A 23,686-nucleotide genomic window follows, 5' to 3' on the forward strand; every position below is an offset into this window, starting at 1 on the left:
ATGGAGGTTGAGGACAGAGCCCAGCTCTGCTTTCCACAGTTCCCAAACACCTCCTGCAGGAAGCCCTTGTCTCCTTGGCCCCAAACAGTTACCATCATGCTGTACTCCATCTCTCTGATCACTGTGACTCTCAACCTGCTCATCATCATCTCTATCTCCCACTTCAGGCAGATATTAACTTCTCAGCTTCTCTCTACAGGATATGTAACTTAAAAATGTGAACAGCTGCTGTATATTTAGAAGAATTGTCTTTGAGCTAATACTATTTTGATTTTTGATTGAATTTGATTGATAGTACTGAATAATGATGCTCCAAATGTCTGACTTTGATACCAGAGACTGTTGTTCATGTCCTCTCTCTTACCAATACTAAGCATTGCTTTCTGTCCACCGTGACCTCAACCAAGTCATTTTAACTGTCTACACTTCGAAACATATGGTAACTACTGATGTGGTGGAATGGAAAATATTGAAGCTCATATGCATTTTTATTTTGATAACGTGTTTGGGTTGTTCTGTCATTCTTGTTGGTGTAATGGTGCTTTTCTCTTTCCTCCAGGCAGCTCCACACACCCACCAACATCCTCCTCCTCTCTCTGGCTGTCTCTCAGACTTTCTAGTGGGCCTCGTGCTGATGCCCAGAGAAGTTCTCCGACAAACGTCCTGCTGGTTTCTTGGTGACTTTGTGTGTACGTCACGATATATATTTTTCAGGCATCATTCCCTCAGCCTCAATATTTGACATGGTGCTCATATCAGTTGACCGTTATGTGGCTATCTGTTACCCTCTCCATTACACCACGAGGATCACTGTCAACAGAGTTAAACTCTGTGTTTGTCTGTGTTGGCTCTATTCTGTTTCCTACAGCTTTCTCTTTGTGAAGGATGAACTGACTCAACGGGAGGTTTTATTCCTGCTATGGAGAATGTGTGTTTGTCGTTGACTAATTTCTTAGGAGCTCTAGATGTTGTTTTGTCCTTTATTGTTCCAGTTATTCTCATCATAGCTCGTTGTGAGAGTATTTGCCGTGGCTGTGTCTCAGGCTCGTGCCATGCGTCTCACATTACAGCTGTCACACTCCAGCTTTCAGTGACTCCAAAGGCAAAGAAATCCGAGCTGAAAGCAGCCAGGACTCTTGGTGTTCTGGTAGTTGTGTTTCTAATGTGTTTCCGCCCATATTACTCTGTCTCTTGCAGGTGACAGCTTGGTCAATGCTTCATCTGCATCCTATGTTATCTTTGTGTTCTATTGTAACTCTTGTCTAAACCCTGTGATCTATGCCTTGTTTTACCCCTGGTTTAGAAAAGCAGTTAAACTCATAGTTACTCTTCAGATCCTGCAGCCTGGCTCCTGTGAGACCACCATGCTGTAGAGAGACTGTGGAGGGACTGAGATCAGATTCTGTCTAAGGATAAATTAATGAATATGTTCCTGCTGTTCAGTGATCATTTGTTGTATACAGAAAGTGAAGATATCCTTTCCTGTCTTTAAGTCTAAATTATGTATGATCAACAAATGAAAGACCTGTGCTTCAGCTTTATCTTGTTGTGTATTTTGTCTCTCTGATGCTGCTGCATTTTAAAGAGAGTCATAAGCACCATATACAGTTTTTAAGTAATCTCATATTCACATATGTATGACACATATAAATAGTCTTTTTTCCAAGTGGAAACTTATTTTTCTTCATGATAGGAAAAATGTCATCCCAACACAACAAAAAGAGCTACAAAAGCTTTGTATTCATGTCACTATATTGGTGAAAGCATCATCCAAGTAATTAGTGTCCATTTAGTTACAGACAGAAATAAAATAGATGCCCCTGACCATCCACACTTTCTCTTCAAGCATAGAAAAACATCACTTATGAACAGTAACTGTGTTTCACATAAAACTGTTAGTACAAAAAGATCTTGACCCCTTTACAAAGTAGTTTTAATAATATCAGTTTAGTGCCATTCATATTTGATCCATGTATAACATATCTTGTCTCTATGACAGTAGTATTTAAAACACTATTTAACAGATTATTTGAGAAGACAGGATTATCTACAGGTGATATTGAGGTGGGGGGGTGAGAGGTTAAGTGATGGAGTGGAGAAGCAACAGATATGTAATTGCAGATGAATTTTCTGTAGAAAGTAAAACCACCCAGGGACCTCTGCATCATCCAGATAGACAAAGACACATGTGGTTACCGTGTCTCTAAGGTTTCCAAGGCTGCAGGGCATTGATCAGAGTCAGAGACAGAACCAGATACTCTTAATGACCACTGGGGGGGGGGGTTAAAGGCTATTTTCCATTTGTGCTTAAATCTCACTCAGTGATAATTGTTTCTGAGGTGTGAAGCTGCGTTTAGTCTGTGAAAAAACACAGCCCTCTCATTCATTTAAATGTGGCCACTCTGTTAAAGCAGCAGGGCTTAGTTTAAAACATCAACAAAAAAAACAGTGTCACGTAATGTGATGTCATCCAGAAAGGTCGTGTCTGGGGTTAAGGTCAGGAATGGAGGGATTAATTAGGGTCAGAGGGAGAAACTAGGGTTAGGGTTAGGCACGAAGAGATGATGAAAAAGTATTTTGATTGGCAGAAGTCAACATAGGATCCTCTTATACCTACGAGATGACTGTTAATATAACTTTTAGGTATTTAAGGTGTTGACCAGCAGCTGAGGCTTCAGATGATATGATCGAGTATTTCTTGACTGGACACTAAACTAAACAAATAATATAATAACAAATGATATACACACACATAATAACTTATTAGAGTATTTGTGTGACAAGGACAGATACTTGCACAAACTGAGTCAGTTAATAAACTGGTCATGATGTAACTATGACGGTTTACTTTTCAACAGAAGTAAATAAGGCACTAGAATTGTTGATATTCCTGCTGATGACGTTTGGGTTAAAAGACTTATTTATTACTGAATTAATAATACGAAGCATCTTCTTAAATATGTCATAGTGTCGATGTGGTGGAAGTGGCCTCAATGTAGACGGATCATTTAGCATTATTATTTTCAATAAGAACTGCAGGATCAAATTAGGCCATAGTAATAACTTTATTAACAAGCAGCACAGATGTCACTGAAATAATGGATACGTTCCCATTCTTGAACTTAGTACTTGTCCTGAAGAATCCATACTACAAAGTGCTCAACAACATGTGTGTCTGTGGCCTAAATGAAAATGAACGATGCCTCCTCATATGATGCAGTCAGGTGTATACCAGGAGACCAACGTCAATGCCCGTTCTAGATGGATTTTGTAAAAAACAAATACCTGTTTTCTGAACAAGCGTGATTTGATGGTTTTGTTACTTTAGATAAAAAGTATTTTATGCAGGACTCAGTCGAGACCAACTAGAATATTTGGCAAGACCAATGGCCAAGTCCAAGAAGCAAGTCCAAGAGACAAGTCCAAGTGCAATTATCAATGAGTCCAAGAGAAATCTGAGGCAATAGAAAAACATCTGGAGTCCAGACTCTAGTCCAGCCTTGGGCTACGGCTCTGCAAGTGTGTGACGGATGAGTTAGTAGTAAACATTTACCCACATCCCAGGAGATACTTCTTAAATGTGTGTTTTCACATTTCAGTTAGATGAGAAATTTCTTTTTACTTTTACTACGTTAAAGGAGGGATGAAAAGGTTTTAGCTGCTGAGGATTTCATTTCTCAACAACCCTTGCTGCCACTAGAGGTCTCAGTTTGCCACTAATTGGTTTAGGTGAAGGCCTGTTTTCTCTGTCAGTTGTGAGACAGGGTGCCTCCCCCCCACTCTGCCAATTTACCTCAAGTTTAAAGGTGCTATAGGTAGGATTGTGAAGATCCAGGATTTAGCCAAAAAATTTGAACATCAACAACTTCTCAGTCTCTTCCCCCCTTTCTGCTAAAGCCCACAAGGGAGAATGAATGTGTGTGCATGAGCAGTGATTGACACGCAGTTGACCCCCCCAGGTTTGGTTTATCCACAAAAACGTAACTTTAGAAAAAGATCATGGTTTGGGTTAAAATCAAAAGTTACTTTTCCTCTGGTTACGCACGTGACGTTGAACTAAAAGTCATAGGATAGTGTGTTGAGAAAACTAAAAAAAAAATCATGGTATAGCATAACGAAAAAAGTCCAAAAATATTCATAGTATAGTATGTCAAAAAAAGTCCAAAAGTCATATTATAGTATGTCGAACAAAGTCATAGTTGTTACACACTGAAACTGTGTCGCAGTGTTTAAGGGTACTGCACCCCGGAACCTTTATTAATTAACCCAGGTTCCCCCCAAGGGACATTAAGAGGGTTACCCCGCCCTGTTGACATGTGCTGCTCCTGGCTGTTCCTACCTGTGTATGTGGGCTGCTGCAGACGTTAAAGGGGTGATAGAATGCAAAACTGATTTTACCTTGTCATAGTTAAATAATGACAGTTTAGTGGGTAACTAGGACATACATAGAACCTCTAAATCCCATTGACACCTCTTTTCTCTGCAAATCTCACTATTTGAAACTGCCTCTGAAAACGGGCAAATCTCAACGAGCCCCATAGTTGACGTCAACTATTGCGGCTCCTCCTCATTTGGCTCTAGTCTTTCTCTTTGTCACGCCCCAACATTTGCATAGGCTACACAACTGATCTGAGATCAGTTAGTCTTCTGAATCTAGGTCGTGAAGATCTCAGAAATTATATACATTGTTCATCTGCTATTTTACCATTAAATTCACTTCTGAGACTTTTTATGCGAGAAATCAACTATGTAAACCTCAAATATGGGCCGTTTTACGAAAATTGATGTCTAATTGCAAATTTTGTCCGACTGTGTGTCAGACTTCAGAGGCCGGTGCTGCCTGTGTAGCTGCCTCGCCGCCTGGCCTGCCTCCCTTCACAGACCCCGGCCTGCTGTGAGCTCGATTGAGCTCCGTTACGTAAGGCAGCCCACGGCACTTGGAGCTCTATCAATGAGAGCTAGCTAGCCTCCTCTTAGAATTCCTCCGGAATTCACAAAAATTCATTAACTTGAAATCGGACACCGTTGTTAGCTTAATAAAACATTTAGTTCGATGTTGTGTAAGTGGCGTGACGAAATTCAATCTGTAAATATACTCGAATTACGACCAAAAATGAAGCTAACTAGCCGCAATCTGTACACATAGGATTGAAGGGATGGTTGCAGCTAACGAAACCCTTATTCATTAACTTGAAATCGGACACCGTTGTTAGCTTTATAAGACATTTAGGTATTTGTTGTATAGCTAAGTGGCGTGACATGTGTGTAACATGTGGTAAGAGATTGCTGGTGTAACAAACTCGCTGACCGCGCTCTCACACACGGGCCATTTAGCTAGCAGGAAGAGAGGAGATGCAGGCCCTGGAGCTCTGTCAGGGCAGCGGCGTTTGGTAATAGTCCATTAGCCCAAACGGTGACTTTGCGCGGGTATGAGGTGCTGTGGGCTGCAGCAGCCGTGCCAGGGCTCAATCGAGCAGGCCGGGGTCTGTGGAGGAAGGCAGGCCAGGCGGCGAGGCAGCAACACAGGCAGCTGAACTCCGACACAGTTTTACCAAATTTGCAATTATCCATCCATTTTCGTAAAACGGCCCATATTTGAGCTTTATATAGTTGATTTCTCGCATAAAAGTCTCAGAAGTGAATTTGGTAAGAAAACATTGCAGTGTCTGGAATATGAGATTCTGTTGCGTTTCTAATGTGTGTGTATTGGGGATTCGCTCAACCAATCAGCACGCAATCTCTAATGCGTGTGTATGGCGCTTCGCTCAACCAATCAGCGCGCGTCTCTACGTGTGTGTACGGGGCTAAGGCTCAACCAAGCAGCGCACAGCTCATCTAAATATTCATGACCATACCATATTTGGAAGAAAAGCTCTTGTTACAAATAGGGCCAAAACACAGGGATGCATAAGGGCCAATAAAATATCAACCAGGCCATTTTCAGCCCAACTAATGTTACATACCCCATTAGGAGACCATAAGGAGCAGTGTGAAATACCCTATTTAATCATTCTATCACCCCTTTAAGTAAAGTCCATTAGCCGTTCAAAGTGTGCGTGCATTATTAACAGTATAAGGTTATAACACTGGCGACGAGGATTAAAACCGAGTTAGGTTGAAGAAGAAGTTTCCGAGTAGTTTAAGCATGGCTACTGTGGGTTCACTTAGTGAATATGTTGAGTCGGACGGTGACTGGATTGACGTCGAGAGACTGGAGCACTTTTTCCTGGCGAATGACATTACAGAAGAGGACAAGAAATGCTCCATCCTCCTCAGTGTGTGCGGGACAAAGACGTATAAACTGATACGCAACCTGGCTACGCCGCGGATCCCAGGAGGTATTGGGTTTAAGGAGCTGGTGAAGATGGTGCAAGACCACCACAACCCGAAGCCATCTGTAATTGTTCAGCGCTTCAAGTTTCATACTCATGCCCGCAGGTCAGGAGTTTCGGTGGCGGAGCTGAGACAGTTATCACAGCACTGTGAGTTTGGAGCGGCCCTGGATGACATGCTGCACGACAGGTTAGTCTGCGGAATCAGTGACGACAGCCTGCAACGGTGGTTGTTGGGAGAAGCTACACTCACGTTCAAGAAGGCGTTGGAGATTGCACATGCAATGGAAACAGCGGCCAATAATACTAAAGACATCCAACAGGCCAACGGGAGTGTGCAGCAACGCGCCGTTCATCGTGTGTTCTAGGAGAAAACAGGCAAGCCAGTAAAGTCAGTTGAATGTTATCGGTGCGGAGGAGCACATTTAGCTAATGACTGTGGCTTTAAAGACACTGTATGTCATAACTGTAGGAAAAAGGGGCACATTGCAAAGAAGTGCAGAGCTGCTAAGAATAAACAGAGAATGGATTGGGGGAAATCTAGGCCCAATATGAACACACCTGGAGAGTGAGGAGGCTGAGGAACAGGTCTCCTTTAACATGTTCAACCTCATTGACCTCAATGAGCCCGGGCTGAGCCCATCAATGCAACACTGCTGTTAAATGGAAAGGAGCTTGAAATGGAGGTGGTCACGGGCGCCTCAGCTTCAGTGATAAGTCAAGCTACCTACCTCAACTTGTGGCGCTCAGAGGAAGCGCCTGCACTCAGAGGGAATAATGTCAGACTAAGGACGGGTGAGTGCATTCCACTTCTTGGAGCTATAGAAGTTAACATTGTGTACCAAGGGCAGGAGGCTACAGCGAGGCTGTTTGTGGTCAAGGGAGAGGGGCCAAGTTTGCTTGGTCGTGACATCCTGCGGAAAGTTCACCTGAACTGGGGAGAAATAATCAAGCACGTGAGAGCTAGCTGTCATTGAGCCTATTGAGTTTTCAGACTGGGCAGCCCCGATTGTGCCAGTTTTGAAAGATGATGGTAAGGTACGCATCTGTGGAGAATACAAACTGATGGCAAACCAGGCCTCACAGCTCGATACCTACCCTCTGCCACGGGTGGAGGACCTGTTTGCTACTCTGGCAGGTGGAAAGACATTCACAAAACTGGACATTAGTCATGCGTACCAGCAGCTGCTGTTGGATGAGAAATCTAAACCGTATGTCACCATCAACACCCACAAAGGGTTGTTCAAGTATAACCGCCTGGTATTTGGCGTTGCATCCAGTCCGGCTATCTTTCAACGCACCATGGACAATCTACTCTAAAACATTCCCCATGTGGCAGTCTACTTGGATGACATTTTGGTCACTGGAAAAACAGAGGAGGAGCATCTCAGTAACTTGGGCCAGGTGTTGAAGAGGATGGCAGAAGCCAGGCTGCGGTTGAAGCACAATGAGTGCGTTTTCCAAGCTCCAAGTGTCACCTACCTGGGCCACAGGATTACGGCTCAGGGTCTGTCTCCTGTGGAAGAGAAGATGAGGGCAGTAAAGGAGGCTCCAAGTCCAAAGAATGTGGCAGAACTCAGGTCGTTCTTGGGCTTAGAGAACTACTATGGCACATTTTTACCCGACCTCTCAACTGTACTGGCATAAAGACAGCTCATGGAAGTGGCAGCAAGCACAAGAGGCAGCATTCCAGCAGGTTACACTTACACTCTGATCGACTGCTGGTGCACTTTGATCCAGACAGGGATGTCATCCTGTCCTGTGACGCTTCGCCCTATGGTGTGGGGGCGGTCCTTTCGCACCAGATGGAGGACGACTCTGAAAAGCCAATTGGATATGTGTCACGCACTCTAACTTCAGCAGAAAAAGGGTACTCACAGTTAGAGAAAGAGGGACTAGCTGTGGTTTTTGCTGTGAAACAGTTTCACCAGTACCTGTATGGTCGTCCCTTTACCATCTATACAGACCATAAGCCCCTTATGGGTCTGTTCAGTGAGCCAAAAAGACATCCCGCCCATGACTTCAGCAAGAGTACAGCGCTGGGCACTAACCCTCTCAGCGTATCAGTACAAAATAGCGTACAAGGCGGGCAGCAAAAATGACAATGCTGATGCCTTTAGCGGAGTCCCTCTTCTGGACACACCAAACCAAACTTTCCTGCCCCCAGAGACTGTGTTCAGGTTAGACAGGCTGTCTAACACTCCAGCGACATCAAAGCAAGTAAAAATGTGGACTGAGAGAGTGTTATCTCAAGTTAAGAGATGGGTGATGCAGGGCTGGCCAGCAGGAGGTGTTTAAGCCTTATTTCAAGCGTCAGCTAGAGCTAAGTGTCCAGGATGGCTGTCTCCTCTGGGGATCCAGAGTGATTGTTCCACCCACAGGGCAGGCACAGGCGATGGACGAGTTGCATGACGCCCACCCTGGCGTGTCCCGGATGAAGAGCCTTGCCAGGTCATTTGTGTGGTGGCTGGGAATGGACAGTGCTCTAGGAGAAAAGGTAAAGGCATGTGCACAATGTCAAAGTAACCAAAAGATGCCAGCACCTGCCTTGCTCCACCCATGGGAGTGGCCTGGTCGGCCATGGTCGAGACTCCAACTGGATTTTGCTGGTCCATTTATTGGTCACATGTTCCTAGTGCTGGTAGATGCACATTCTAAGTGGCTGGACGCACACATCATGTCAAACATTACTGCCTCAGTCACCATAGAAAAGCTCAGGAGCATCTTTGCTACTCACGTCTCATCTTTGCTACTCACGTCTCATCTTTGCTACCCACTCAGTTCATGGAGAAAAATGGTATCCGACATCTCCACACGGCTCCCTATCATCCTGCCTCCAATGGCTTAGCAGAACGAGCCGTTGGGACCCTGAAAGATGGTCTACGAAAGATGTCAGGACATACACTGGAAATTAAGTTTTCCCACTTCTTGTTCCAATATAGGATCACTCCCCACACAACCACGGGCATCTCCCCAGCAGAAATGTTAATGGGGAGGAAGCCCAAATCTCATCTGGATCTGCTCCACCCAGACGTCGAAGCGAGAGTTGTCCGTTTGCAGGAAGAGCAGAAAGGGAGGCGAGACCAACATGCTAAAGAGAGGCTTTTTAAGCCTGGGGACTGTGTGTTTGTCAAGAACTTCGCTCGCCGTGGGGCTGAAGGGGAGAGGGCTCCGAGTGTTAAACGCAAGGACAGTGTGGACAGCTCTGTGGCTGATTTTGAAGTGCCAGTAGCACCACAGCAAACTGATGGACTGTCTGTGCAAAGTGAATCTGTACAGGTTCACCAACCTATCTGTACCCCAAACTTGGCTGGGAGTACACAACCTGTTACAGGACCTGTCCCACAGTGGGACTGAGGAGATCTAAGAGGCAGCACAAGCCTCCAGATAGACTGACATGTTAAACGGTCCAAAAGCTAGGACAAAATGTTAAATGTTAAGGTATTAAAGCACAAAGCATTTAGGAGATTGTTGTTTAAGATTGTTTTAAAAATATTAATCAAGACACATTTCTGTAAGTTAGGAAAAGACCAGAACGTGACAGAAAATATTTACGTACATGAGTTTACAAATGGGACCTGAGTTCCATAGTTGTATTTGTTTACATTATGTTTTCACTTAACGGGGGTTACAGACTGAAACTGTGTCGCTGTGTTTAAGGGTACTGCACCCCGGAACCTTTATTAATTAACCCAGGTTCCCCCCCAGGGACGTTAAGAGGGTTACCCCGCCCTGTTGACATGTGCTGCTCCTGGGTGTTCCTACCTATGTATGTGGGCTGCTGCAGACGTTAAGTAAAGTCCGTTAGCCGTTCAAAGTGTGCGTGCATTATTAACCATCTAAAGTTATAACAATAGTATAGTATGTCGAAAAATTTTCAAAAAATACATAGTACATTATGTTGAAAAAATTCGAAAAAAGGCATAGTATAGTATGTCGAAATAAGTCCAAAAAAAGTCAAAGTATGTAAAAAGAAAGTCACGAAAAAGTAGCAAAACCATATTATTGTTTGCACCTCAGATTTGAAGCCACAGGCAGTGTTGTCTCCTAACAAGCATCCTATCACACGGAGCTATCTGATCTCACACACTGAAATCTGTTTCAAATGTATCCGACTCCTTCACTTTAAAATGCGCTGCTCCTTTAAAAGAGTTGAAACCTGAACATCTAATTTTCTTTAAATCTTCAGCAACTTATTTCGTTGAGCTATTTGTGAAACCAGAAGTACATCGGTTTGATGTTGTATTTATCGTCCTTATTACTTGTTGGGTATTTGTAGGTGTACAGATCCAATTATTGGCAAATTATCAAAGATGTTTTATCAATATTAATAAAATTATGAATATGGTTATTAATAACTTTATCAAATCAACAAACAATCAAAACGGGGCACCACCCTGGAACTTCAGGGGCAAATAACCAAACTGTGAAATAGTCTCATTAGGTGGTATTCCTTTTAAAATACAGATCTTAATTAATTTGATTAATTTATCTGTTTTTTTTTTTAAAGGAACAAAGGGAAGGATGAAGTTCGAGCACTGACCTGTTTTCAACCAGCAATTATTACAATAAGTACACAAATAATCAGACAACTGCTAATTAAAGTATAGTAGAATTTATTAACGTCAAAATCATCAATGGCCGATCAATAATAATTTGATCAATTAAAACCAATATACTTTTTTTAATCTACAACAAAACAAAGAAAAACCAACCAGCATGTCTCTGTACAACAGTGCACACGTACGCGCACGTGCCACGGTGGAGCGCTCCATCGCATTGTTTAAGGGCAGATGGCTTGCATCGGGGACCCTATACACAGCAGAAAAAGTCTGCAACATTGTTTTAGCCTGTAGTGTTCTGCACAACATCTCACAGGAAAACTGGGTGCCATAAATGTAGTGATGGAGCCAGATGACCAGATGCCCAGAGAGCAGTGTCCAGAACAGCCCCAACTGGGGGCTATACCAAGGAGACAGGATATTATTATTCCTCGCTTTTAAAAGGTAGCCTATAGTGTTATGTTTGGCAATGATATTCAATACAGGAAACATGACGATGCACAACATTTTTATTTATTTTTCAGGTTTTCATTTCTCGTGAACGATTTATTTCTACCATGTCATTTCGGCTTGTTTTCCCAGTCCCTCTGCTGTCAGGAGACCGGGTCGGGGTGGTGGTCCAGCACGGGGGGCGGAGGACACGCACTCTCCCTCAGCTGTTGCCTCGTTCAGACTCATGAAAAGAAACACGAGTAAAATAAAAGACACTGCATAAACTCTGCTACCGTGTATTTACTTAAATATAGGTACAACATGTAGGCCTAAGATTGCAATAGAAGCCTGTATATTACTATTAGGACTATAGAAAATGTGTCAAGGATGTATAGCCTAAATTAAATAGGCTAAACTTCAGCTGGAGTCCGATTTACTTTGGCAACACTGTTGACCGTTTCAGTTGATCTCTTTTCATCCCGGCATTCTCTACGGCCTACAGCCTTTAATAACAGTTTTCAGGCTGCCAAATAGGCTAGTTGGCCTACACCATTGCTAGTGAAAATGAACTCCGATATGAGGGTTTCAATCTCCACCTCTGAAAAGTGCCCTTTCGCTTTTGCCGGATTACGTCTCACTATGTCGTAAATTGTAGGGCGAGGCCTCAAAACCGAGAATATATTGGGGCGTGATATTTAAATTACGATCGTTCCCAGCCACTGCATGTATCAATGTACAACCATTCTTACGCTCTGATTGGTGTGATACGAACGTTTCATGAATCACACGTGAAACCTGTCGTAAGACGATTTCTGCGCTCATATCTGCGCTGGTTTCTACGTTAGGTTGATAAATGAGGGCCTTTGTGTATGTGTGTGTGTGTGTGTGTGTGTGTGTGTGTGTGAGAGAGAGCGAGTGGTAGAGTGCGAGGAGAAGGGGGGTGACGCAACCCGGGTTGCTCGGTCACGTCCAGATTAGCCGTTAGCTCATTGAAGCTAAGCTATGTGTTAGCTGCACAAAAGCTATCTAGCCTCAAGAAGGTGGTAGAGGGACACACTAGCTACTTCGCTACAGGGCTGGACTGGGACAACATTTTTTGGCCTAGGCAACCCACACCCACCGTGATTGGTCAGACACATTCCCTGCAGACAGTCCTCTTAAAATATGCGTGCATTCTATGATATGAGTTGCCTAGTGTTCAGCGTTCATGTGATTGTTTTGGATCCTTCAAGAGGGGTCTCAAGACTTATGTTGATCTTACACTTAAATAATTCATTAATTCTTAGAATTATGATTTGTATATTTATCCATCCATCTCCATCCATCCATCCATCTTCGTCCGGTTATACAGTGTCAGGTCGTGGGGGGAGCAGCTCCAGCAGGGGACCCCAAACTTCCCTTTCCCGAGCCACATCAACCAGCTCTGACTGGGGGATCCCGAGGCGTTCTCAGGCCAGGTTGGAGATATTATCCCTCCACCTTGTCCTGGGTCTTCCCCGAGGCCTCCTCCCAGCTGGACGTGCCTGGAACACCTCCCTAGGGAGGCGCCCAGGGGGCATCCTTACCAGATGCCCGAACCACCTCAACTGGCTCCTTTTGATGCAATGGAGCAGCTGCTCTACTCCGAGCTCCTCACGGATGACTGAGCTTCTCACCCTATCTCTAAGGGAGACACCAGCCACCCTCCTGAGGAAACCCATTTCGGCTGCTTGTACCCTGGATCTCGTTCTTTTGGTCATGACCCAGCCTTAATGACCATAGGTGAGGGTAGGAACGAAAACTGACCGGTAGATTGAGAGCTTTGCCTTCTGGCTCAGCTCTCTTTTCGTCACAACGGTGCGATTAATTGAATGTAATACCGCACCTGCTGGCTCTCCGCCAATCTCACCCCGCCTCCATTGTCCCCTCACTGCGAACAAAACCCCAAGGTACTTGAACTCCTTCACTTGGGGTAAGGACTCATTCCCTACCTGGAGTAGGCACTCCATCAGTTTCCTGCTGAGAACTATGAGTCATACGCCTTTTCCAGATCCACAAAACACATGTAGACTGGTTGGGCATACTCCCAGGCTCCCTCCAGGATCCTTGCGAGAGTGAAGAGCTGATCCGTTTTTGCATTGTTTCTCTTCAACCCGAGGTTCGACTATCGGCCGAACCCTCCTTTTCAGCACCTTGGAGTAGACTTTACCAGGGAGGCTGAGAAGTGTGATACCCCTGTAATTGGCACACACCCTCTGGTCCCCCTTTTTATAAAGGGGAACCACCACCCTGGTCTGCCACTCCTTTAGCACTGTCCCAGACTTCCATGCAATGTTGAAGAGGCGTGTCAACCAGGACAGCCCCTCCACACCCAGAGCCTTGAGCATTTCTGGACGGATCTCATCAATCCCAGGAGATTTGCCACTGTGTAGTTGTTTGACTACATCAGTGACTTCCGCCTGGGAAATTGACAATGATCCCCCATCATCCTCCAGCTCTGCCTCTAACATAGAGGGCGTATTAGTCGGATTCAGGAGTTCCTCAAAGTGCTCCTTCCACTGCCCTATTACCTCCTCAGTTGAGGTCAAAAGTGTCCCATCCTTACTGTACACAGCTTGGATGGTTCCCCGCTTCCCCCTCCTGAGGTGGCAATCAGTTTTCCAGAAGCAGCTGCTTTGCCTCTTTCACGGCAGAGGCTGCAGCCCTTCGGGCCCTTCGGTACCCTGCAACTGCCTCCGGAGTCCTCTGGGATAACATATCCCAGAAAGACTCCTTCTTCAGTCGGACGGCTTCCCTGACCACCGGTGTCCACCACGGTGTTCATGGGTTACCGCCCTTTGAGGCACCTAAGACCCTAAGACCACAGCTCCTCGCCGCAGCTTCAGCAATGGAAACTTTGAACTTTGTCCACTCGGGTTCAATGCCCCCAGCCTCCACAGGGATGCACGAAAAGCTCCGCCAGAGGTGCGAGTTGAAAGTCTGTTGGACAGGGGCCTCCTCCAGACGTTCCCAATTTACCCGCACTACACGTTTGGGCTTACCAGGTCTGTCCAGAGTCTTCCCCCACCCCCTGACCCAACTCACCACCAGATGGTGATCGGTTGACAGCTCTGCCCCTCTCTTCACCCGAGTGTCCAAAACACTTTTCTTGCTATTTACTTTTAATTGTTTGGTCTCCATTTTTAAGTTGTGTTTCCATTAACTTAATGTCCTGTTGTGGTGACCCACAAGTAAGACATAAGGGACTATACTTATATAGAAAGTAAGAGACATTCACCAAGGTACTGTACCTTTAATGGAGAGACGGTTTTTGATATGTGTGTTCCGGTTTAACGTGGTGTTGCCGCTGTTGTTCTCACTCGCTGTACAGTGTTATATACATATAGCTACTTATCGAAGTGGAGAGTAAAGCTGACTCAACACATCTCCGTCTCTTGTCTCCTCACTTATTGAACTCCACAATGTTTTATTTTAGCCATGTTCCTCTCAAGACTAGCTTTCCTTTTTGATGCAAAGGCTATCATTACTCCCCTTATATATGCTTTAAAGGAGTCCCATATAATACAAATATTTGGCTTATCTTGAGGATGAGGTTGCTGCACATTAGTTAAAATGAAAATATTAATTTGTTCTTTTACGTAAGCATCAAATTCCATATCCATTAAATATTTCCTATTCATTTTCCAAATTCTATGTTGTAGGGTGTTTTCCCTCGGAGTCATGGTGCAGATAACTGAAGCATGATCAGATATCATAATATTGTCAATTTCACATAGTATACAATTTTTAATTCCCCTTGAGAAAAAAAAGATAATCCAATCTGCTATAACTATTTTGAGGATTTGAATAATAAGAGTAATCTTTTGAGTTTGGATGTAAGGTCCTCCATATATCTTGAAGATCATTGACAGAAAGAAATTTCTGTAAATGTTTTGGAACATTGACCTTCCTAGTTTTTGTTGTGCTGTCACCAACACTAAAGATACTATTTCGGTCTCCTCCCAGAATTATCAGACCTGTTTGTAAACTATCCAGTCTTGTTTGAATATCTTTTAAAAACGACATATTTGAAGCCGGAGGCCTATAAATGCTCAAAAGCGTATAAAGTTCCCCAAATAGTTCACATTTGATTATAAGATATCGACCATACGGATCTGAATACTGTGACACTAGTTTAAAAGGTATTCTCTTATTAATCAGTATCCCAACTCCTCTCCAAAATGGAGTTCTTGGAGAAAAACTATGTCAGCGGACATTTTTTCCAAGTGATAAATAACTGTGTTTTTTTCGAACCCTACTGTAGTCCATTTACATTCCAAGTTACTACTTTAAATGTGTTTAACATATCTTTTATATTCCTTGTATGCATTTTTATTTGCATTTACATTCCTTTTTTTGGGTTACCATATCTCATTAGATGTGACATGCTTCACATATACTTCAAATATGAATAAATGTATGTATCATCAGTAAAAGTTGATTTTTGTGATCATTCGATTAAAACAAAAAAACACTTGAAAAATCACAACTGAATCCACCCTTCTGATGGGATCAGGATAATCCTGTTTTTTTGGATCAAATAGATCCCAAACCGAGTTCAAAGTTTTGAAAAACCCAAAGGCCATGTTTGATCCAGATCAAATGTAAGATCTGATTACGTTATCTGATTTTAATTCAGAATCCCTCTTTTCCTTTTGAAAAACCCATTTCCAAGATTTGATCCAATCCGTGATCCGAAATCCAACTGGATTACTTTTGAAAAACTGGGCGCTGGAGTTGACACACAGCCCACTCTCACTGAGAAGCGTACAAATAACACGGGTTTACACCTGTGAAATATGTGCAATGTGTACGCTAAAGTGGAATTGTGCGTACAGTAGATACGCGGAGCGCTCCAATTACAGTAATGGAAACCACTGCGTTTATAGTATAAAGGCACGTGGGACCGCGTAAGGTGGTTGGTTAGGGTGGTGGATGGGTAAAACACAGGACTTTCACCCAGGAGACCCGGGTTTGCGTCCCGTGTTTGGCAATTTTCAGCATGTGTTTTTTTTTGTTGTTAGGCCGTTTATTAGCGTGTTTATGTGGCGCGTTTTTGCGACTTTGTTGTGTTTTTTTGTTAAGCCTTCCCCAATGTTTCTTCCCTAAACCCAACCGTTTATAAGTGTGTTTTTGTGACTTTCTTGTGTTACTAAAGCCCTTCCCCTGCATTATTTTTCTAAACCCAACCATATTTATGTTTTTTGGGTGATGCTGTTCTCGATAACACACAACGTGGTGACGCGAGCTGCGTGCATATAAAACGCACCGGTCTCCCTTACTTCAATTGGAGCGCTCCGCGTATGTAATGCACGAAGAATTTCACTTTGGCGTACACATTGCACGGGTGTAAACCCGTGTTATTTGTACGCTTTCGAGTGAGACCGGGTTGTGACACAACTAACATTTTTGGATAAAAGTGCATGGAATTTTCTGGAAAAAACCTAAATAGTTAAATATTTTTGTTAGACACAGAGTTTATTCTTGTTTGCCCTGATTGCCAACACCTAGAAGAACACGTTTTAAAGCCAAAAGGAAGTCATTATTGTTCTTTGTGTGATTTCAATACATTTCTGTCTCTATACTCATATAACAATTTACACATTTATGTGGCATCCCTGCAGAATGCATATCCTGACAGCCCAGGTTCTCCTGAAAAAAATGATGTATATAACTTGATTGTGCATAATCCTTAATAACTTGACAACATTTAAATGTGTATTCTTGACAAGTTCAAGAATGATACTCATGCTTTTCCTCTGTTTCACCTTAATTAGGCAAAAAAATGGCGGTTAAAAACCCTTTGTGGCTGGTGGCCAAAAAAGTTAACTTCAGGCCCTGCTTACTACCATATGGTATTAAAAAGAGCAACTGCATTAAAACAAAGTAGTCTTCAGCAAGTTAATGAGGCAAAGTTTCTGTGTATGCTACAGTATTGTGTCTTAATGAGCAGAGCTAAAACTGAAATGTCAAAACTCATCTCCCAATAGATCAGTCTTTGAAGGGCTAAATGACCATTTACTTTGTTGTGTATAGTGGGCTTCATCAGACACACAAACAGTTCCCAACAGGTCCCGTGAGATTTAATCTGCCCTCTCTATGAACAATGTTTTGCAGCCCATTAGTGGCTCCTAAAGGCGCTGTGCTGAACCCCTCTGGACAGGAAGTTTGTTCACACCTGCATGGGTTAGTCAGGTGATGACATCTCGACCAATGAGGTGTCACTGTCAGCAGAGGTGTGAAGACAAACAAGCATCAGCATGAACCCATCAACATGTGATGTCATCATTACTGAACAGGACTGTTTTTTCAGTTGATACTGGGTCTGACAATTAACTAAGTTGATCAACTTTTTTTTTTTTTTTTTAAGTAAAAAGGGATTCATATAGCATGTGTAATGTGAGAGGGGTTGCTGCCAGACACAAATCCACAGAATTATCTCCCGACTCTGCAGCTCCTCTCAGCTCTACAGAGTGTTTTTAACTCACTGGTGTTTTGGTTTTAAGGCCCAAAGATGTACTGCTTTTGTTCACTCCCACAGCTTTAATAATAATAATAATAATAATAATAATACCACCATACATTTATATAGCGCTTAATCATACACTCAAAGCAACTCGGGGGACCACGCTCTTCCAGCACCAATATGCCTTACGATGTCAGACGTTCACCTCTCATCAGAGTCCATTTCAGGACTCTAAAACCCACTGTACCAAAGAGTTTGGTGTAGCTCTGCAGCAAATAGACAGTTAGAGACCAGCTGGTGAATAAAGTGGAGGATTTAGCAGGTAAAGAGGGTTGTAGTGCTGCTGGAGTACACCAGGATGTACGGAAGAGGCCATATGAGTAAAGCATTAAATAAGGACACAAAGTATAAGTGCGCCAAATTCGCGGTAAGAAAGCAGGTTGGGGGTGGATGGGTGAAACAAACACAGGACTTTCATCCGGGGAGACTGGGGACCGTGTCCTGTTTAAAAACAAAAGTAGTGGGGCGTATTTTCTTGCCAACGATAGGGTGTTAATTCATATAATGCTCCTATGCGGTAGTATTAGAGGGGCGAATAAAAAACTATATAGTCATATTGTTTGGCAGACTTGTTGGACCCTTTATTATCCTACTGGTTCTACTTCTGCACCTTTTGGTCCTGCAGGGTGGGTGGTGAACATTTTTTTAACATATTTTTTTAGTGTTTAACAACAAGACAGCGCCAGCCAAATTCAATCAGACTGTAATGGAGAGGATAGATGGGAGGTGGGAAGGCCCGAGGCTCGCTGACTGTTCGGCTATGCTGGCAGGCCAAAAATCTGAATAGTTACAAGTCGGCAGGGTATCAAGCAGAGGGCTAGCTGGTAACCTGCTTGACTCTGGAGAGGTGCTAGAGGGCCCATGGAAGCACTGGAGGTCTTGGAGCAAAGGTTAGAAGATTTAGCCTCAGCTGGAACAGGTTCAGGATAGACAGGTTCTGGAGCAGAACTTGCAAATAATTTCCCCCCGAAGTTGGAAATTGATTAGTTTAGATAAAGGAGCCTGCAGTAGCTGCTGTTGAGGTGTTAAGAACCGTAGCAGTTTTGAAGAGAAACTGCTATGTATGGCAAGCACAGTCCTACACCTAGGGCTGCATCTGTGTGGACGTGTCACTTTAGCTGACAGTGAGGTTATGTAACAGGATCTGTGAAGTTTCACAGACAGGACTTATTAGACACCTAAACACTTCCCAGCAGCTTATAACATTATAAAATGAAGGTATACCTCACTTTAAAGTTATCACAGCATCAATCAATTGCCTCAAGAATTGCCATATTAAAAGTATAAACAATCACATTAACTTTACAGTGTAGTTCATCAGGAATGTGCACATGCACAACAATTTGATTTGCACAAAAAAGCGCGACTTAGTATTAAATTGATGCGCCAGGTGGTTTGTGACACAAAACCATCTGAGAAGCCGTCAGTGGACACTGTTTGAAAAGGCCAGGGGGACTTTGAGTCCAGTCGACTTGAGTCATCGTTTTAATGACTTACAACTTGACTTGACAAAAATAATGACTTGAGACTCGACTTGGATTTGTAAGTCAATGACTCGAGATTTGACTTCAATTGAGTCACGATGACTCGGATGACTTTCATGTATTCATAAGTTTAGACGTTAGCTGTTAAATAGCATATTAAATAATATAATTTAATGTTGTCACATTTCTGTCTATTAAGTATGCCATGCAACGGCAGCAGCGCAAACTGTGAATCATGATTGGATGACTCAAAAAGCACCCAGTTAAGTGATGGTCATAATTGGATGAGTGGCTGTCATTCAAAGGCCTTGCCATGGCAACCTGCAGGGCTGTACTGGGTTAAAAAATCTGCCCTGGACCTTTGAGACATGCTTAAATTTTGTGTTTTTAGCTAGCTTCAGGCACTAGGTGGACTGGATTTACATGCACTGTCTCTATGGAAGGATGGAAGTGGGCCATAGAAGGATGTGATTTGCCAGTATTCAGATGACAGACAAATCAGAAGGCCAATCGTGATCTGTCTTCTCTCTGTGGGCCGGTCAGCCAAAAGACCAAGGATGGGACTGGCCAGTGCTCACGTGAAAGACAAACAAGTGGGCCAATCATATAATATCTCTTGTCTCTATGGGCTAATAAAAAATAAAATGGAAAAAAATTAAGTTTTGACCGGCATGCACCACATGCAGCCCACACAAATAGCCCGGCCCACCGGGATATCTACCGGTACTAGCGATGTCCAATCCAGACCCCTAAAAAAGCCTCATTAGTCAGACCACCACAATGGTTGCCTCAGGGCATGAGTAATGACTTTGGATTTAAAAGTTTCACGAAAGAAGTAAAAAAGCAAACTGCTGAAAGCAAGACCTGCTTATCAAAAATCTCGGACCGCCAGACTATAACCTTAAACATTTTAGTCATTTAAAGACTCATTCTGATCGGGAAGTGCCTGTCACGAGGTCTGATATTAGCTAACATTAGACCAACATAATCTGTTCACTTACAACTCACATATGCTATCTAATGTTAGCCCAATATGCAAATATCAGAACTGAATTGGCTGCTTCACATGTTAGCGTAAAAAAGTGACTGTATTTAGGATTTGACTTGCCTTAACTAAGGACTCGATTTAATGTGACATAACCTGTGACTTGACCTGACTTGCCCCCCCCCCCAAAAAAAAACTTGCTTGAGACTTGGACCAAATTACTTAAAGGAATACACCACTTTTTTGAAATTGGGGTTATCCATCATCTCCCCTAGATGCATGTAGGTGGGCAAATGCATTTTTGTCTCAGTGCATGCATTATCTTAGTCTGGCAGCACCGCCGCTAGCTTAGCTTAGCGTAGTGAATGGAATCCTTTGTTGCCAGATAGCATGTCGTGAGTAAAAAGTAAGTCAACAACAAAACAACCTAATTACTTCTTGTGGCCTTCGTATTCACAACGAGTACAAATAGCTATGCAGAATTAGACTAGGCGATTGCCTAAGCAGATATTGACTTGGGACTATTTTGGGGAGAAGCACTGGTTTATGGAACGGATATCACGCAGCACCTGAAAACCTCCAACTTCCGTCAACATACCGACGCGGAATATTAGCTGTCTATTTTAATGCAGTAGACATAGACAATGGCGATGAACATGGCAGATTTTGTGACGGAAGGCCAAGAGGATGACTTCTCAGACAGTCAAGACCCAGAACCATACCTCTACGAACCAGAGTTTTCAGAAGAGGAGCTGTGGCAACAAAGGATTCCATTCACTACGCTAAGCTAAGCTAGCAGTGGTGCGGCCGGACCAAGACAATGCATGCACTGAAACAAAATATGTGTTTGACCACATAAATCAGAATCAGAATAAGAAAAGCTTTATTGCCAAGTATGTTTTACACATACAAGGAATAAATACATCTAGGGGAGACGGGTGAATAACCCCAAAAAATATTAAATGGCACAACACTGACTGACGCTATTGCAGCATCTAAGCTAACCTCTTTAGGAGCCTCCATTGTTGTTTTAAACACCCAGCACACACACCTGATCCTTACCCATAGCTGCCAGCGCACGGTATCACTCAGCCAACCCGGTCTCACGCCAGTTCATGAAATAGTCACGTTATTTTGATTTACTGATTCGTGTACAGGTCAGGATTTTGACATTTATTTCATGTACACGTCACAATTTTTTAACCTGCTCTGGGGGACGCAACAATGGGGAAATGAAGCGCCACACGCCAGCCACAACAACGGGACGGGCTGCCACTCGCGGGACACGATCCCCGGGCGCAGATTGTATTTTGCAGAGCATTTTTTTCTGCTATCCCAAAATGCATCTGTGGTGTTTTTTGAAAATTAAACCATGTAAAGCTATTCTGGTACAACCTTAAAATACAGTTATGAACCTGAAAATGAGCATAATATGGGCGCTTTAAAGACTCATTCATTTCTTTTGCGGGACAGTAATGTTTCTACTATTACTGTTTTAGTGAGATGAAACGTAATCTCTAGGACAATAATAGGATAAAGGAAAGGAAAAAGGGTAGAGTTACAAAGGAGATATTGGATAGAGAGTGAGTGAGGAAGGCAGGGTTACACAGAAAGTGATGAAGATGATGGTGGGATGTGCAGAGTGAGGAAGGAGGGGCATCAGAGTCAAACAAGGACTGAGAGGGAGGAGGGGATGAAGAGAATGTGAGAGAGATAAATCAGTTACATGACTCCGGTTAGTTCAGAAAGCTGCCAGAGCTGCAGCTATCTGCAGATCTCTGCAGATGGAGGTTGAGGACAGAGCCCAGCTCTGCTTTCCACAGTTCCCAAACACCTCCTGCAGGAAGCCCTTGTCTCCTTTGCCCCAAAGACCACCTCCGCTCCCCCTCCGCCTTACTCACTGTGACTCTCAACCTGCTCATCATCATCTCTATCTCCCACTACAGGCAAATGCTAACTTCTCAGCTTCTCTCTACAGGATATGTAACTTAAAAATGTGAACAGCTGCTGTATATTTAGAAGAATTGTCTTTGAGCTAATACTATTTTGATTTTTGATTGAATTTGATTGATAGTACTGAATAATGATGCTCCAAATGTCTGACTTTGATACCAGAGACTGTTGTTCATGTCCTCTCTCTTACTAATACTAAGCATTGCTTTCTGTCCACCTTGACCTCAACCAAGTCATTTTAACTGTCTACACTTAAACATATGGTAACTACTGATGTGGTGGATCGGAAAATATTCAAACTCAAATGCATTTTTATTTTGATAATACGTTTGGGTTGTTTTGTCATTCTTGTCGGTGTAATGGTGCTTTTCTCTTTCCCTCCAGGCAGCTCCACACCCCCACCAACATCCTCCTCCTCTCTCTGGCTGTCTCAGACTTTCTAGTGGGCCTCGTGCTGATGCCTGTAGTAGTTCTCCGACAAACATTCTGCTGGTTTCTTGGTGACCTTGTCTGTGCTATGTATACTATCTTTTCAGGGATCATTACCTCTGCCTCAATAGGTGACATGGTGCTCATATCAGTTGACCGTTATGTGGCTATTTGTGACCCTCTGCATTACACCACTAAAGTCACTGTGAACAGAGTTAAACTCTGTGTTTGTCTGTGTTGGCTCTATTCTGTTTCCTACAACTTTCTCTTTCTTAAGGATGACCTGACTCAACCGGGGAGGTATAATTCCTGCTACGGAGAATGTGCGTTGGTCGTTGACTATGTCTTAGCAGCTGTAGATGTTGTTTTGTCCTTTATTGTTCCAGTTATTCTCATCATAGCTCTGTATCTGAGAATATTTGCCGTGGCTGTGTCTCAGGCTCGTGCCATGCGCTCTCACATTACAGCTGTCACACTCCAGCTTTCAGAGACTCCAAAGGCAAAGAAATCAGAGCTGAAAGCAGCCAGGACTCTTGGTGTTCTGGTAGTTGTGTTTCTAATGTGTTTCTGCCCATTTTACTCTGTCTCTATTGCAGGTGTTAATGCTTCATCTGCAGCCTATGTTCTCTTTTTGTTCTATTGTAACTCTTGTCTAAACCCTGTGATCTATGCCTTGTTTTACCCCTGGTTTAGAAAAGCAGTTAAACTCATAGTTACTCTTCAGATCCTGCAACCTGGCTCCTGTGAGACCAACATGCTGTAGAGAGAGTGTGGAGGGACTGAGATCAGACTCGGCCTAAAAATTCAAGGAATGACAATGTTCCTACTGTTCAGTGATCAGTTGTTGTATACAGAACTTGAAACTATGCTTTGTAGTCTAAAAGTCTAAATTGTGCATGATCAACAATTGAAAGGCCTGTGCTTCAGCTTTATCTTGTTGTGTATTTTGTCTCTCTGATGCTGCT

General features: G+C 43.3%; 1 protein-coding gene across 1 annotated transcript; it reads left to right on the forward strand.

The window, feature by feature from the left end:
• Window positions 1-22,123: 22,123 nt before the first annotated feature.
• On the forward strand, window positions 22,124-23,484 carry LOC120569482 (trace amine-associated receptor 13c-like). The gene is given in 3 exon segments (XM_039817340.1): window positions 22,124-22,212; window positions 22,214-22,285; window positions 22,677-23,484. Coding segments are annotated over 3 exon segments (969 nt in total).
• The last annotated feature ends 202 nt before the right edge of the window (window positions 23,485-23,686 follow it).

Source organism: Perca fluviatilis, chromosome 12 (genome assembly GCF_010015445.1).
Source record: "Perca fluviatilis chromosome 12, GENO_Pfluv_1.0, whole genome shotgun sequence".
Classification (NCBI taxonomy): domain Eukaryota; kingdom Metazoa; phylum Chordata; class Actinopteri; order Perciformes; family Percidae; genus Perca; species Perca fluviatilis.